We start from the raw sequence: 13,128 nt of genomic DNA on the forward strand, positions 1-13,128 counted from the left end.
TCCAATATGGGGAAAAAAGAGAGCAGGGGTGCCCAAATGCTTTCCGTTGGAGGGCCAAAACTGAAACTTGATGGTGGGCCAAAAGCAAAAGCTAACCTATTGTATTTTATTTTATTGTATTGTTAAGATGCAAAATGGTACTTGGATCCCAAGTTCCCTGCAGTGAAAGGCGGGACTTCGCCTCTCTATTGTCTCTGCCTCATTTTTTTATTACCTCACTCGTGCAAAACTGACTTGCTTCGCTAAGTGAAAAATAATTAATAATTTGGCATCCTACATATTTAAAGAGCTTTTTTACCTCACAAAAATAAAACAGCATGAACAGCGATTTAAATTATATATTTTTTAACTATTTGTATTTCATTCTTTTCACTAAAAACATCAAACCTTGTAGTGGGTCAACAAATGTAACCAATAAAAGCTTAATTTCTGTGAAATGTAAATAAAGGGCCATCTGCTCAGACAGCAGTCTGACTCCTCCTATCCAGCAGCCCCCTCACATCTTAACCCGCCCCTTTTTACGACCAATCTGCGCTCCTATTGGTCAAGAGGAGAAAGCCCCGCCCCCCGTCTCGACCGCACCGTGCTCCTATTGGCCAAGACAAAGCCCTGCGCTACGTCACGGCTGGTTCCTCCCCTCCTACTGGACGGTCGGACCGCCCACCGGAGCGAGGACAAAAACAATCGGCATCCCTCTCATACAGTACAACATAAACAGGAGGACACAAGACGATTTACTGGTATTAAATACCTTTTCTCACCGACACGGACACCACCGAGGGAGACATGGTTTCCCCGGTAACAGTGGTGAGTATCTGCCTATATTATTCACACATTAAACAGGAATAGTAGTGGTGGCTAGTTTAGCTACATGATAACAACAAATATACAATGTATCCATCCTCATTCATGTTTCTATCCTTACATATTCATTATTATTACATATATATTCACTGTTTTATTTGCCTTATTATTCACTGCATGTCCTACTTTGTCTTCCAGGGCTAATAATGCATATATAGGTGATAATAATGAATTAGCAGTATAAATAAGGATGTCTTTATGCTGTACATGTTGAGCCAGGTGCCCTTGGACTCTTGTCAGCGTCTTATTACCTCGTTATATACATAATGTGCCTTATGAATGTGTTGGAGACTCAAAACAGGAACTTTTGTGTTCAAGTGGAGGTATTTCCTGACACTTTGGCACGTTTTAGCATGGCTGTTTCGTCTCCATATTCCACTGAACAGAAGGACGTTTCCACACATTTCCAAAGGTAGCAAGCAGCCTCTGACAAAACCGAAAAAACCTGTCATGTGACGACCTTTTTATGTCTTTTTTTCTTTTCTTTCCCTCCCTCCAGTAACGCATGCGCCTGAGCAGTGCTCTGCTGCTGTGGCTGCCTTTTCTTTTCATCTCCTTTTGCTGCATGCAGCTATGCTTTTACATAGACTCCATTGTTTTTGCCTATCTATTAAAGCTACAATCATTGACTCAAGTGCCACTGACTGCAGGCCATTTTAACCAAAACAGCTTGCATGAATAATTTAACCGACCCCCAGCATCCTCTTACTTTGACAGAGCTTGCTATGAAATTTTACCCCATTTATTTTTTTTTTTTTTATTTAAAAAGGATCCCCATTAGCTGATACCAATGGCACCAGCTAGTTTTCCTGGGGTCCGAAATCAAGTACATTACATTTATTACTTACATACTATATGTACAACATCATATTTGTGTCACAAATATTTCAAATTTTCCAAACATATATAAATTTCACATTCATACACATCTTCCACAACCATCATCAGGAAAAAGAACAAAAGAAAAACCATACATGGCCAACTCTGGACTATCGATCAGCTGCTTAAAGGTCCCATAGCATGCTCATTTTCAGGTTCATACTTGTATTTTGTGTTTCTAATAGAACATGTTTACATGCTGGAATGTTAAAAAAAACTTTATTTTCCTCATACTGTCTGCTTGAATATACCTGTATTTACCCTCTGTCTGAAATGCTCCGTTTTAGTGCATTTCAATGGAATTGCAACGGAATTACTACAGAATGGCTTTGCCTAGCAACAGTTTGGGTCCATGTGTACTTCCTGTCAGCTGATGACATTCACATACACTGCAACAGGAAATAAACTTAGACACATTTAGAATGTTTACGTTTAAACCGTGTAATGGTCTAAATATTGTATATTTGTGACATCACAAATGGACAGAAATCCTAACGGCTTGTTTCAAACGCACAATTTCTGAATACGGGCTGTATGTATTTCTCTGTATATTGAGCGCTTCGATACTTTCACAGTATTTATAAAGCACTTAAATCTGCTTTATAATATAAAAGACATGAAAATCTTACTTTTTACAATATGGGACCTTTAAGTAATGTATTTGCAGGTGCCAAATTGGCCTGTAGTGAACTCTCTGACGTGTAGCCAAGCTGTGTGTTTAATGTGAGAGGAGCCAGTGTGGAGGAATGCTTGCCATACAGACTGGTTGCCTTAGTGATGATGATGATGCTGTGCAGGTCCTGCATGGGGATGCTTGACTTAATTAGAAAGAACTTGGCCCCGCAGTTGGCCCGCAGTATTGCAGTGAAAGGGAACGTAGTGTTATGCGCTGAGACAAAACACTGTTGGACTAGGACACACATTTCTCTCCCTCCAATTTGAAAAGAAAAAAGTAGAAAAGTGGAAACATCACATTGACCATTCCAAACAAAAGCCAATTAATCATTATTTTCATTTTCCTTAGTTTTGTATACATTGCTCTCAGAGTATTGTATGATCTGTTATTTTGAGTTACATCTAAAAAGGTACATTGTAATAATTAAAAAAAACAATGGGAAATCAGTGGGTTTAGTGCAGGGGTGAGGAAAAAGGTAACACCTGCACACTACTCCATGCCACAATATTTTTATTGACTACGTTTTGATCCTACTTGGACCTTCGTCAGGTCAAAATGTTTGAAAAACTGGAAACCACACCCATATTTATACATAAAGGAACACCAATAGGCAAACAAGCTGACAGCAGGTGTTCATCCAAAACACAGGCGTGACTATTGTCTCTGCCTCTCCATTTTATTATTACATCACTCGCTCCAAACTGACTTGCTGCGCTAAGTGTCACTCTGCCTCGTCGTACTCGGATAATGAAAAATAATTAATAATTTGGCATCCTACATATTTAAAAGAGCATTTTTACCTCACAAAACTAAAACAGCATGAACAGCGATTTATATTATATATTTTTTTATTTATTTTTATTTTTTATCTTTTTCACTAAAAACATCTGGCCAGCTTTGGCTTGCAGGCCACACTTTGGACAACCCTGGTCTAGAGTATGTGGGTTCACCCTCTATTCCTACTCAGAGGTAAAATATATTGTGAAAAAGGGATCACCTGAAATGCAGCTATATTTAGGCTTTCTTTTTTATTTCTGACTAAACTGTTTTTTTTTTAAAGACTGCCACGCTCCATGCCACTTGATGAACAGACTGTTCTGCTCTTAAGGGAATTTATCAACTTTTGTCATTTACAGATGATCTAGAGTCAGCCACTCAGAGCAGCACGTACTGTCCTAAACTAATGTGGACTTCACACTCACTGGCAGGTGCTGTAGCCCAGAGTTACAGTGGGAGCTTCACTTTGCTTCTTTTTGGCTTTTTTTTATAACATTCTTGAGGCGTTTGACAATGTCCCATGACCCCAAAGGTTTTTATTGCACCAAGTATTACTCACTTACTTCAAAAACTTTGTATAATGCAGCAAAAAGGTTTTAATTACATAGGCGTGTTGTTCAGCTGAGATCAAGTTTAAGAACTGTACTGTACTGCTCGTCTTCCACTGACCTCAAGATATCCTTGGAGTAGAAGCAGCTGTAAGAGAGATCCTTCTCCCACAGCAGTGTTGCGTGATGCTACATAGAAATAACACTGTCATATGACTCACATGCCAGCTGTGCCTGCCAGGGACCATACTTATGTTACAGTTTCCCTCTGCCAAATTATGTACACAAGACTTTACAGGTCTTTTATGTGTTTACGTGTATCATGTTTCAGTCATTCGGCTAGCATGACCCAGAAAAATTGAATAGATGTTCATCCGGGGCTGGATGTTATTCAATGCTTCAATGCGGTGCTTTTGTTGGTTCGCGGTTGGTGCCGAAGTATTATCGGTTAACAGCTGCTTGTTTCTTCCTGGACTGCAGTTACAAGAAGACAAGTTCGGGCTCAAGTTGCTGATAGTTTGGCCAGTGACAAAAATGTGCAAATTTGTAAACATGTTAGGACAATGCAGTATATAATAGTCAGCATTTTTCAAGTGATTCTGCATCGTTTGCTAGCTTGTAAAGTTCTTTATTTGTAGTTTAACACAGCTAAATAAGCATCTCTGTAGTTCGAAAATAACAGAAAATCCTTTGTTTGGTACTTTGGAAAAAAAGAGAGCCTTTCCATCCTGTTGTTCATTCCAGCTAAAAAAAAACACCTAGTTAGTGACAGTCAATCATTAACTATATCAGTCTTTAACAGAGCACAGAGGCAGGTGTTTTGCAGCCACTCAGCTGCATGTGCTACAGCACTTATGCAAACAGCTTTTATTTGTAATGTGATCATTCAGTCGGCAAGATGACAACACAATGATTCATTTCGTTTGCCTCTCAAATGAGGCAGTATGTTCTGTTCTCCTTTATGCCGACGACAGCTGACTGTCACACAGGGCTCGTAGCCGTCGCTAATGTCCCATTCACTGTCCCTGCAGACAAGATGACGCCTCGATCAATGTGAGCTGTGTAGGTTACAGCTGAGACGATAACCGAACCGCAAAAAACCCCCCCGGCAATCTCATTCAGGTACAAGACACTGAACAGGAGAACTGAGCCCGAGAGAAATAAAACCATTGCATCCACTGTGGACCGGTTATCATAACTTAGATTAAAGTCTCAACATGAGACTTTAATCTAAGTTATGATTACTTGGAATGTGGAAGATTTGAAAGAGTAGCTGTTATGTGCTTGTGGCATACAGTAGGTGTGTACTCAGTGCTGTTTTAGTCTCTCCTCTTTGCAGCCCTTTTACTTATTGTGTATACAGTAAGTTTACATGAACAACAATGAAAGGGAAACTGCAAAGTATGGCTCAACGGCAGCATGAATAGGACCAAAGGTTATGAGAATCTCTGACTTCCTCCCTGGAATCTGTGTTTACCCTCCAAAATCTCGTACTGTACTAGACAGTGATCTACATATCCTTTGAGTTGTTTTTTTCCCCACAAATAACAATCAAACTCTTTGTGATCATGAATCCATGAACCTAAATATCATTCATTGGGCCTCGGCCTGCAGATCTCCGGCTTTCACTGCACATTATTAAATAATAGATAGGCCCTATCTGTGCAATGATCCCGACAGTACACCAACAATATGTTGCGCTTTCTTGTGTCCTGTGCTAAAGTAGCCACCAGTGGCCTGATAAACAGAGTTATGATATTGGCTAGTCTGCTTGGCACCCATTTGGCCGGAATGGGACGGATAGACTCACCATACACACACATTTTTGTCATAAGACTAGCTTTAATCTTTATGTATGTATCCACCTGTATAACGAAGGCCATTGAAAGTAAATAATGGAGAGAGGAGGAGTGCATTAGTTCACATTATACACCTAGCTTTAGTGGAAAGAGTCCTCTCGTGCTACTTGCATCTGGAAGAAACTGATAATAACTTGAATGTATATGTAAGTAGGAAGCAAAATATTATTTTATGTGTAAAAAGTGCCCTCATAGCAGCTTATTTTGATACTTATCTCAACCTTGTCAAGTTGTCAGAGGACGCTCTGGGCCCTTATGACGGTGGTAACCTGCTGTTCCTCATTTTTGCTACTTTGTCAGTCAAACCATAAGAAAAAGACTGAAACCACCCCAAGTTGTGATAGAATCAATGAGAAAATTAAACACACAGTGTCAGAAAGAACCCATGGAAAAATAATAAGAGTAAAAATAATAAGAATAATACCAATAATAGTGATGAAAAAAAAACAAATCATAAGTACAGAGACAAGAAAAGTTGAAGACGATGTAAGCTGTCACTTTAAATTTTTTCACTAAAATCGCGGATGTATTTGAAATGGTATGGAACAGTGTGGGAGCATAGTTGAAAATAATATGTCAAATGTTTGCTTCTACATGTTGTCTATGCAGTATGGGTATCTAAGATAACGACTCTATGCACTTATCACAAGTCTGAAGAAGAGCCTGGTGCTCGAAATGCTTCAGCAATAAAAATCCTTCTAACAGAAGCTACTTGGTTTGCAGATCTATCTGTTTCAATTCTGCTACATATTTCTTTGATCCAGCACCCATCCCACCGCACACTGGATGTGCGTGTCTTTGTTACCATTTTGTATTGAAAGTTTTGTCTTTGAACATACTGTACCAAAACCACATAACAGGGTGTCTGCATTCTTGGCTCCTCAGTCCTTAGACACTGTAGAGCTCCATATGCTCTACAATCAGATCTTAATGATACAGACAGCCAGTATAGATCAGCTAAAGCTGGAGTGATATGCCTTCTTCACTTTTTAGTTTTGTCAGGAGTCTTAGAAGCAAGACTTTCAGTACACTGTGGCTTCACAATAGAATTGAGAAAATGTGAAAAGTGCATCACATTAATTCGGCATACCTGAGAGGAACATATGAATGAACTTGGCAGATGTTTCTCTTTGAAAAGAATGAAAGTATCGCCACCCAAAAATCTTGTATTTTAGGGCATAATGCATAGCTATGAAGTAAATCTGCCTCTGCTTGGTCACATTTTCTCACAAATTGGTGACGTTTCTGGGAAGATTTTATGTAGCTTCACTTTCGAGTAATGTAACCTGTGTAGAATTTTAAACTGTATCAAACAGTGCCTGGCCTTTGGTCTTGGTCTTTATCCCGGTCCTTTTTTATACAGCTCATATCTATTTGCTCATGGTCTTGCATACAGTCTCTCAGACACTGGTCCAGCTTGTCAGGTGTTGCACTCTCAAAATTGTGAAGATGAGTTTTCACAAAGTGTCTAATCTGGAGATATCTAAAAAAAAAAGTCTGTCTTTGCCAGCCCATATTTCTCCTGAAGCTGACGAAAGGACGCAAACGTACCCTGAATGTGTAAATCCCCAACACTACTCGGTCCTGATTCTTTCCATTGATCAAAGGCTCCATCCATAGCTGAAGGAATAAAAAAGATGGATTTGCCGATATCGGAAGTGTAAAGGATAGAGCTCTAAGTTTAAATTGTTTAGCTACTTGTTTCCAAATTTGAATAGTACTATGAATAAAACTTGGCAGATGAATTAATGCTGTTTTGGTCACACACTATGATGTGGGACATAAATCTTAAAATGACAGTAGATAACAACCAAGCTTGTGTTTTTTGTCTCAACATGCTTGTTGTGATCACGTGTGAACTTGTGTGTCAAATCCCTCTTTCATTTCCTGCCGTGTTTGTCATGTCGGCTCCACCAGCTCGAGGTCAAACATTTTGTCTGATCCTGCACGCTAATTTGGATTTTATTGAGCAATCGGGGCGCTCCCCTTCCTCCCTTCCTCCACGAGCATATGAACTAGAGTGACCCCTCATTTTCTCTCTCACCTCTTCTTCCCCCCACCTCACTTGTCCAATCCTAAATCCAGCTGTCATCTGAATGCTTGTAACCCCGCCCCGCTCACTGTCCCCCTCCCCTAAAGCTTCACGACCCTCCTGCTTCTTCTAGTCTGCCCTACTTACTTATTCTTTCGTGAATATTGCAATCGGAGCATCGCTTTTGGCATCATTTTACTTTACCACAGAATGTTTGTTGAGATGGATGCAATAGGGCCACTGGAAAATAGTCATTTGGGACATCAAATAGCAGCCCAGTCTTTTCAACCCTTTCCCCGTTGACCCCTTCTTTGTCCTCTTACTCGTGTCCTCCTCATCTCTCCTCCAGTGATCGCAGCTCTAGCGAACCCTCGCTCAATACCTCAACCTCTCCTCTCCTCTCTTCTCTCTCTTTGTAGCGATTCTCAGAAACAGATAGGTGGGTGGTCATCCCAGAGGTGTGTTGTGAAACCTCTTTCTAGGCCTGTTTTTGTATCTTTGTGACCCAGTGGGGCCTCATGTATTTGGACAGAAAGACATACGACTGGTAGCACAGCTTGAAAGAAGAAATTGAGACTCGAATATGCTCCACAGTTCTCAAGAAGATGAGATACGGAGAAGAAGGTGAAGCAGAGGAGGAGAGGAGAAACAAAAACAAGATGGGAAGTGAGAAGAAGAGGTTACAGGGAGTCAAAGGAACAGCGTGGAGCTTTTTACATTTCCCCTTCTATTTGCTGTTTCTGCAGAGTTTCGCTTCAGCCACAAAACACGTGCTCGTCTGAAACAGTGATGCAAACTAGTGACCACACAATGCCTGGAGACTGTTCCAGTCCTAACCCAAACCACTCTGCCAAATAGGGAGAAGTACTTACTGTTGGCTGCGTGTGTTCCCTCGTTTAAAGATATAGTTCAAGCACTCTGCCTTGAGATAAAAGCCCCTTTGATAAATCTATCTGCGACGATAGTATCACATTGAATAGAATCACCTCATGTAAGGGCAACCAGCTGGGACTAAATTAATGATGTAAATATTTAATCTGCCTTCAGGTCAAGAGCGAAGGCCCCAAGCTGGTGCCATTCTTCAAGGCGACCTGTGTGTACTTTGTCCTGTGGCTGCCCACCTCAAGCCCATCCTGGTTCAGTGCACTGATCAAATGTCTACCCATCTTCTGCCTCTGGGTGTTTCTGCTGGCACATGGCTTCAGCTTCTTAGGTGCTCACTCCAACGCCCGCAAGATCCTGGCCGGCCTCATCTTCTCTGCTCTGGGTGACGCCTTTCTCATCTGGCAGGAGCAGGGCTACTTCGTCCACGGTGAGGGGAAACCTCGCTTTGTTACAACTGTCTCATCTACAGGACTTTCATATATATATATATATATACTGTATATTAGGGCTGTCAAAATTAACAATGATAACAGGTTAACGCAAATTCGTTTTAACAGCACTAATTTCTTTAAAGCATTTACGCAACTTGTGATTTTTAGTGCACTCAGTTTTAAAGGTAGAGAGAAGTTGCTATCATATGAAACTAGAAAACCAAAAGAATCTATACTAGTCATACTATCATAATGTCATACTAGCTCGTCGCGAAGGAGGCTAAATAACGCTCCAAACTTGCCCTAAATTTTGGCGAGGAAAAACTGGCATGACCATTTTCAAAGTGGTACCTTGACCTCTGACCTCAAGATATGTGAATGAAAATGGGTTCTATGGGTACCCACGAGTCTCCCCTTTACAGACATGCCCACTTTATGATAATCACATGCGGTTTTGGGCAAGTCATAGTCAAGTCAGCACACTGACACACTGACAGCTGTTGTTGCCTGTTGGGCTGCAGTTTGCCATGTTCTGATTTGAGCATATTTGTTATGCTAAATGCAGTACCTGTGAGGGTTTCTGGACAATATTTGTCATTGTTTTGTGTTGTTTATTGATTTACAATAATAAATATATACATACATTTGCTCCCATGTTGATAAGAGTATTAAATACTTGACAAATCTCCCTTTAAGTTATATTTTGAACAGATAAAAAACGCAGAATTATTTGCGATCAATCACGATTAACTATGGACAATCATGCGATTAATGACGATTCAATATTTGAATCGATTGACAGCTGTAATATATATACTATATATTACATAAGTCCGATTTATTTTAATTTTGTATTTTTGGCCATCATTACTATCGGTAATAGCATAATGTTATCTGGGAGGTCACAGTGACATTGCTAAAAAAAACAAAAAACAAAGTAAAAACATGAGTGGACAGGTAATTATAGAGGTTAGACTAGGAAGACAAAATGAAAATGAACAGCTGATCTGTTGTAAACACCCATCATGGTTAACAGACATGAGTCGTGGTTCAACTTTGACCTACTGCACTTAGGTTTTCCTCCTCCTACTGCACTTTACTTTTCCTTCAAATAAAGTGATAGCTAATCTGACAAAACTGATGGCACGTTTACAAGTTGTTTTCTCGGCTCAGTAGACTTGTTGAGACATGTTGTTGCAATGTCACAGTACTCCCAGTTCTCAGAAACGTTCCCAGTACTAACACCGCCCAAAAGTACAAATGTAAGAGCAAAGTTGTAATAAACATAAATTATCCTTTATTTTCTCTACTTCATCCAGTGTCGTGCTTGAAGCTTTATTTTACATTGAACAGATAGATAGGATGCTACTGTACTTTGTAGGAGTGTGTTTAGATTTAAATCATATATATAAGTATATGTATATAATGTCCTGCAGGTCTTCTGATGTTTGCCATCACCCACATCCTCTACTCATCTGCCTTTGGGATGAAGCCCGTTAACGTGTCTGCTGGCCTGGCGATCACTGCTGTGTCCTCTGTGAGCTACATGCTGCTGTACCCCTACCTGTCGGGCCCCTTCACCTACCTGGTGGCCGTCTACATCGGCCTGATCGGCTTCATGGCCTGGAGGGCCGTCGCCGGCCTGCAGCTGACCAACGACCTGTGGACCTGGACCAAGCTGTGCGCCTGTCTGGGCGCCATACTCTTCATGGTCTCCGACCTCACCATCGCCGTCAACAAGTTCTGCTTCCCCGTGCCCCACTCGCGCGCCATCATCATGGCCACCTACTACGCCGCCCAGATGCTGATAGCGCTGTCGGCCGTCGAGTGCCAGGACGCGGCCGACAACGCCCGGAAGAGATTGTGAGGCACCGCGACGTCCGCAGTGAACGACCGCGAGGCTGGGAAGGCGGCAGCCGCCCCCGCCACTCCGGCCCTGAGTGATCATGGACACATCTCACTGCCAGATCCCCAGCCCTCAACCCTCATCTCAGCGTGGCGCTCCCACACCGTTGTAACCATGACGACTGGTTCACTACAGTCTCCTCATGGCTATCACCCTACTGCCCCACTAGTATGGTAGTCTCACACCTGTCTTCTTACCACGATGGTAGTATTATCTCCAGCCCCTCCCGACAACAGTCCTACCTGCCCCCTCCGAGCCTAGACTGACTGTCTCTCAACCTAGTTACCATGGAGACAAGCGTAGTAATATTAACCTGCTATATATAGAGAGTATTACTTTTAACTGTTATGTTTTAATTTAAGGGGAGCATGTCACTGGGGACCTTCCAAGGAGTGTGTGTGTGTGGGAGAGCGATTGTGTGTGTGTGTGCATTCATGTGTGTTTGATTAACACTCTTTACCTCGCAGTCCCGTCGCACACAGTCACCACACTGACTCCCACCACACAACTTCATTAAGCGGTCCAATAACACAGTTAGACGTCTTATTTTTCTCTTTTTGTTTCGTTGCCTGAGACCTTGTTAAAAAAGGGATTTTTCTTGCCCGTGTTTGGCTTTTCGCTCTCTGTTCCTCCGTTAAATTAAGGGTGCTATTCTTAAAGTCAGGAGCACATCCACACCTGCTCTATTATCCGCAGTCCCTTCCATTTCAATTACAGCAACCACACACTGCCTTTGTTCACTCCACTATTTACCATCCTCAACAAATCCACACCCAGTCTCTCCGGTTTAGTGAAATAGGACGTCCTTATAATAACTTGACGTACAGATGTACAGAGAACGTATGACAGAGACGCATATAAGGCAAGGAGGTGGAAAGGCAAGGAGGGAAAGTTGCGTGACAGCAACAGCCGCTGCGTATTGTAGTTTTAGTGATTGACAGGTGGAGGTTGTTTGTGGGAGCTTCCTGCTGAGATGTTATTGACATCGTCCTGCTGTCACAAAGAGAACACAGTACACATCCTAACATGCTGTACGTGTCTCTCAGGAGTTTTAAAAGTGTTTTGCCTGCAAATGTAGATGCAAATGTTGACATGCTCACACACCTGACACCTACGACCCCCGCCGGTTCAGTTATTAGGAAAAATCTGTAGGGGTTTCTTATTGCTGGACTAGATCAGCCGACCCATGCTGTCATTGGCCTGGGACCATGTTATGAAGACAGAATAGAAGGGCTATGTATGTTACATGCTGGAGTCTCTCTGTGTGTGTCTGGGCCTCTGAAGGCATTCACTCACTCACAACGACACGCACACTAGGGCTGACCCGAAGTCTTCGAAGCTTCGACCGTTGCCATGGTATTCGACCTCCAAATCACTATTCGAATGCTTCGTTTTAAATGTATTTATTTTATATAAAAGTGTGTAATAATAATTTTTAAATCCCAAAATAGCACATGAAATAAGGAATAATCCCACAACATTATTAATTATTAGTATTGCTGTATATCACTGTTTGTTGTGTGTAGAGGTGCATGTGTGTACAGTAGTCCAGTACTGTAGCACTGTCGACGGGCACTGATGGAGACAGACAGAAGGACTTGTCAGCCTCCCGTGCCACGCTTCTCCGCAAAGCTTCGAACACCTTTGAATATTTCTCACCGAAGCTTCGAAGTCCAATAAATGGTATTCGGGACAGCTCTATCGCACACAAACATGCACATAAACATACACATTGCCCCGGGGACAGCCTGACTGATGAAGAAAAAAAGGGGAGATGATGGAACTGGCTTGTCATGTGAGGGAACAGTTATCCCATTATTCCCAATAATTCCCCCTCACAGGACATTTCATCAGCTCTAATCCTGCACAATCCACCGCGGCTAATCCGCGTCAGGTCGGCTGATATTTTGTCTTTCATCTATCCAACATTTCCCCCTCTCACCTTTCGTTTGTTTCACGGTTTATCCTAGGATGAAATGTCTTACTGCAATACTGAAGAAGTATACTGTCTACATGCATGTTTTGAGTGTGTGTGCATGTGTGAGAGTGTGTGTATTGTCCTCGTCTTGAGTGAACGTACCTGCGACAAGTCAGAACCAACAGAAATGCTGTGAACCATCATTAGCTTATGTGGAGTAGAAACACTAGTTTAATGTGTTCTCACAAGGCTCTTAAATTGTCTTCATACCCTTCATCTCTTGGGATTTGCTACCTCTGGATGTGTTTGATCCCCCCCCCGAAAGTGTTGTCAGCTAAAGATGATAGTATTTA

The 13,128-nt window shown here is 41.8% G+C and overlaps 1 protein-coding gene across 1 annotated transcript; it reads left to right on the plus strand.

Annotated features, from left to right (window-relative positions):
* Positions 1 to 531: 531 nt before the first annotated feature.
* Positions 532 to 11,568, plus strand: tmem86a (transmembrane protein 86A). The gene is made up of 3 exons (XM_074632234.1): positions 532 to 807; positions 8,683 to 8,947; positions 10,388 to 11,568. Exons 1-3 carry the CDS (start codon positions 787 to 789, stop codon positions 10,816 to 10,818), a joined length of 717 nt encoding a protein of 238 aa, XP_074488335.1. The 5' UTR covers positions 532 to 786; the 3' UTR covers positions 10,819 to 11,568.
* Positions 11,569 to 13,128: the final 1,560 nt, after the last annotated feature.

This window comes from Sebastes fasciatus, chromosome 4 (assembly GCF_043250625.1).
Source record: "Sebastes fasciatus isolate fSebFas1 chromosome 4, fSebFas1.pri, whole genome shotgun sequence".
Taxonomy (NCBI): Eukaryota; Metazoa; Chordata; class Actinopteri; order Perciformes; family Sebastidae; genus Sebastes; species Sebastes fasciatus.

Bases quoted from the DNA above. Each gene is read 5' to 3' on its own strand.
- tmem86a (XM_074632234.1), top strand. From the start codon at position 787: ATGGTTTCCCCGGTAACAGTG. The intron at 808-8,682 runs GTGAGTATCTGC...ATCTGCCTTCAG, and splicing joins TGGTTTCCCCGGTAACAGTG to GTCAAGAGCGAAGGCCCCAA. The intron at 8,948-10,387 runs GTGAGGGGAAAC...AATGTCCTGCAG, and splicing joins GCAGGGCTACTTCGTCCACG to GTCTTCTGATGTTTGCCATC.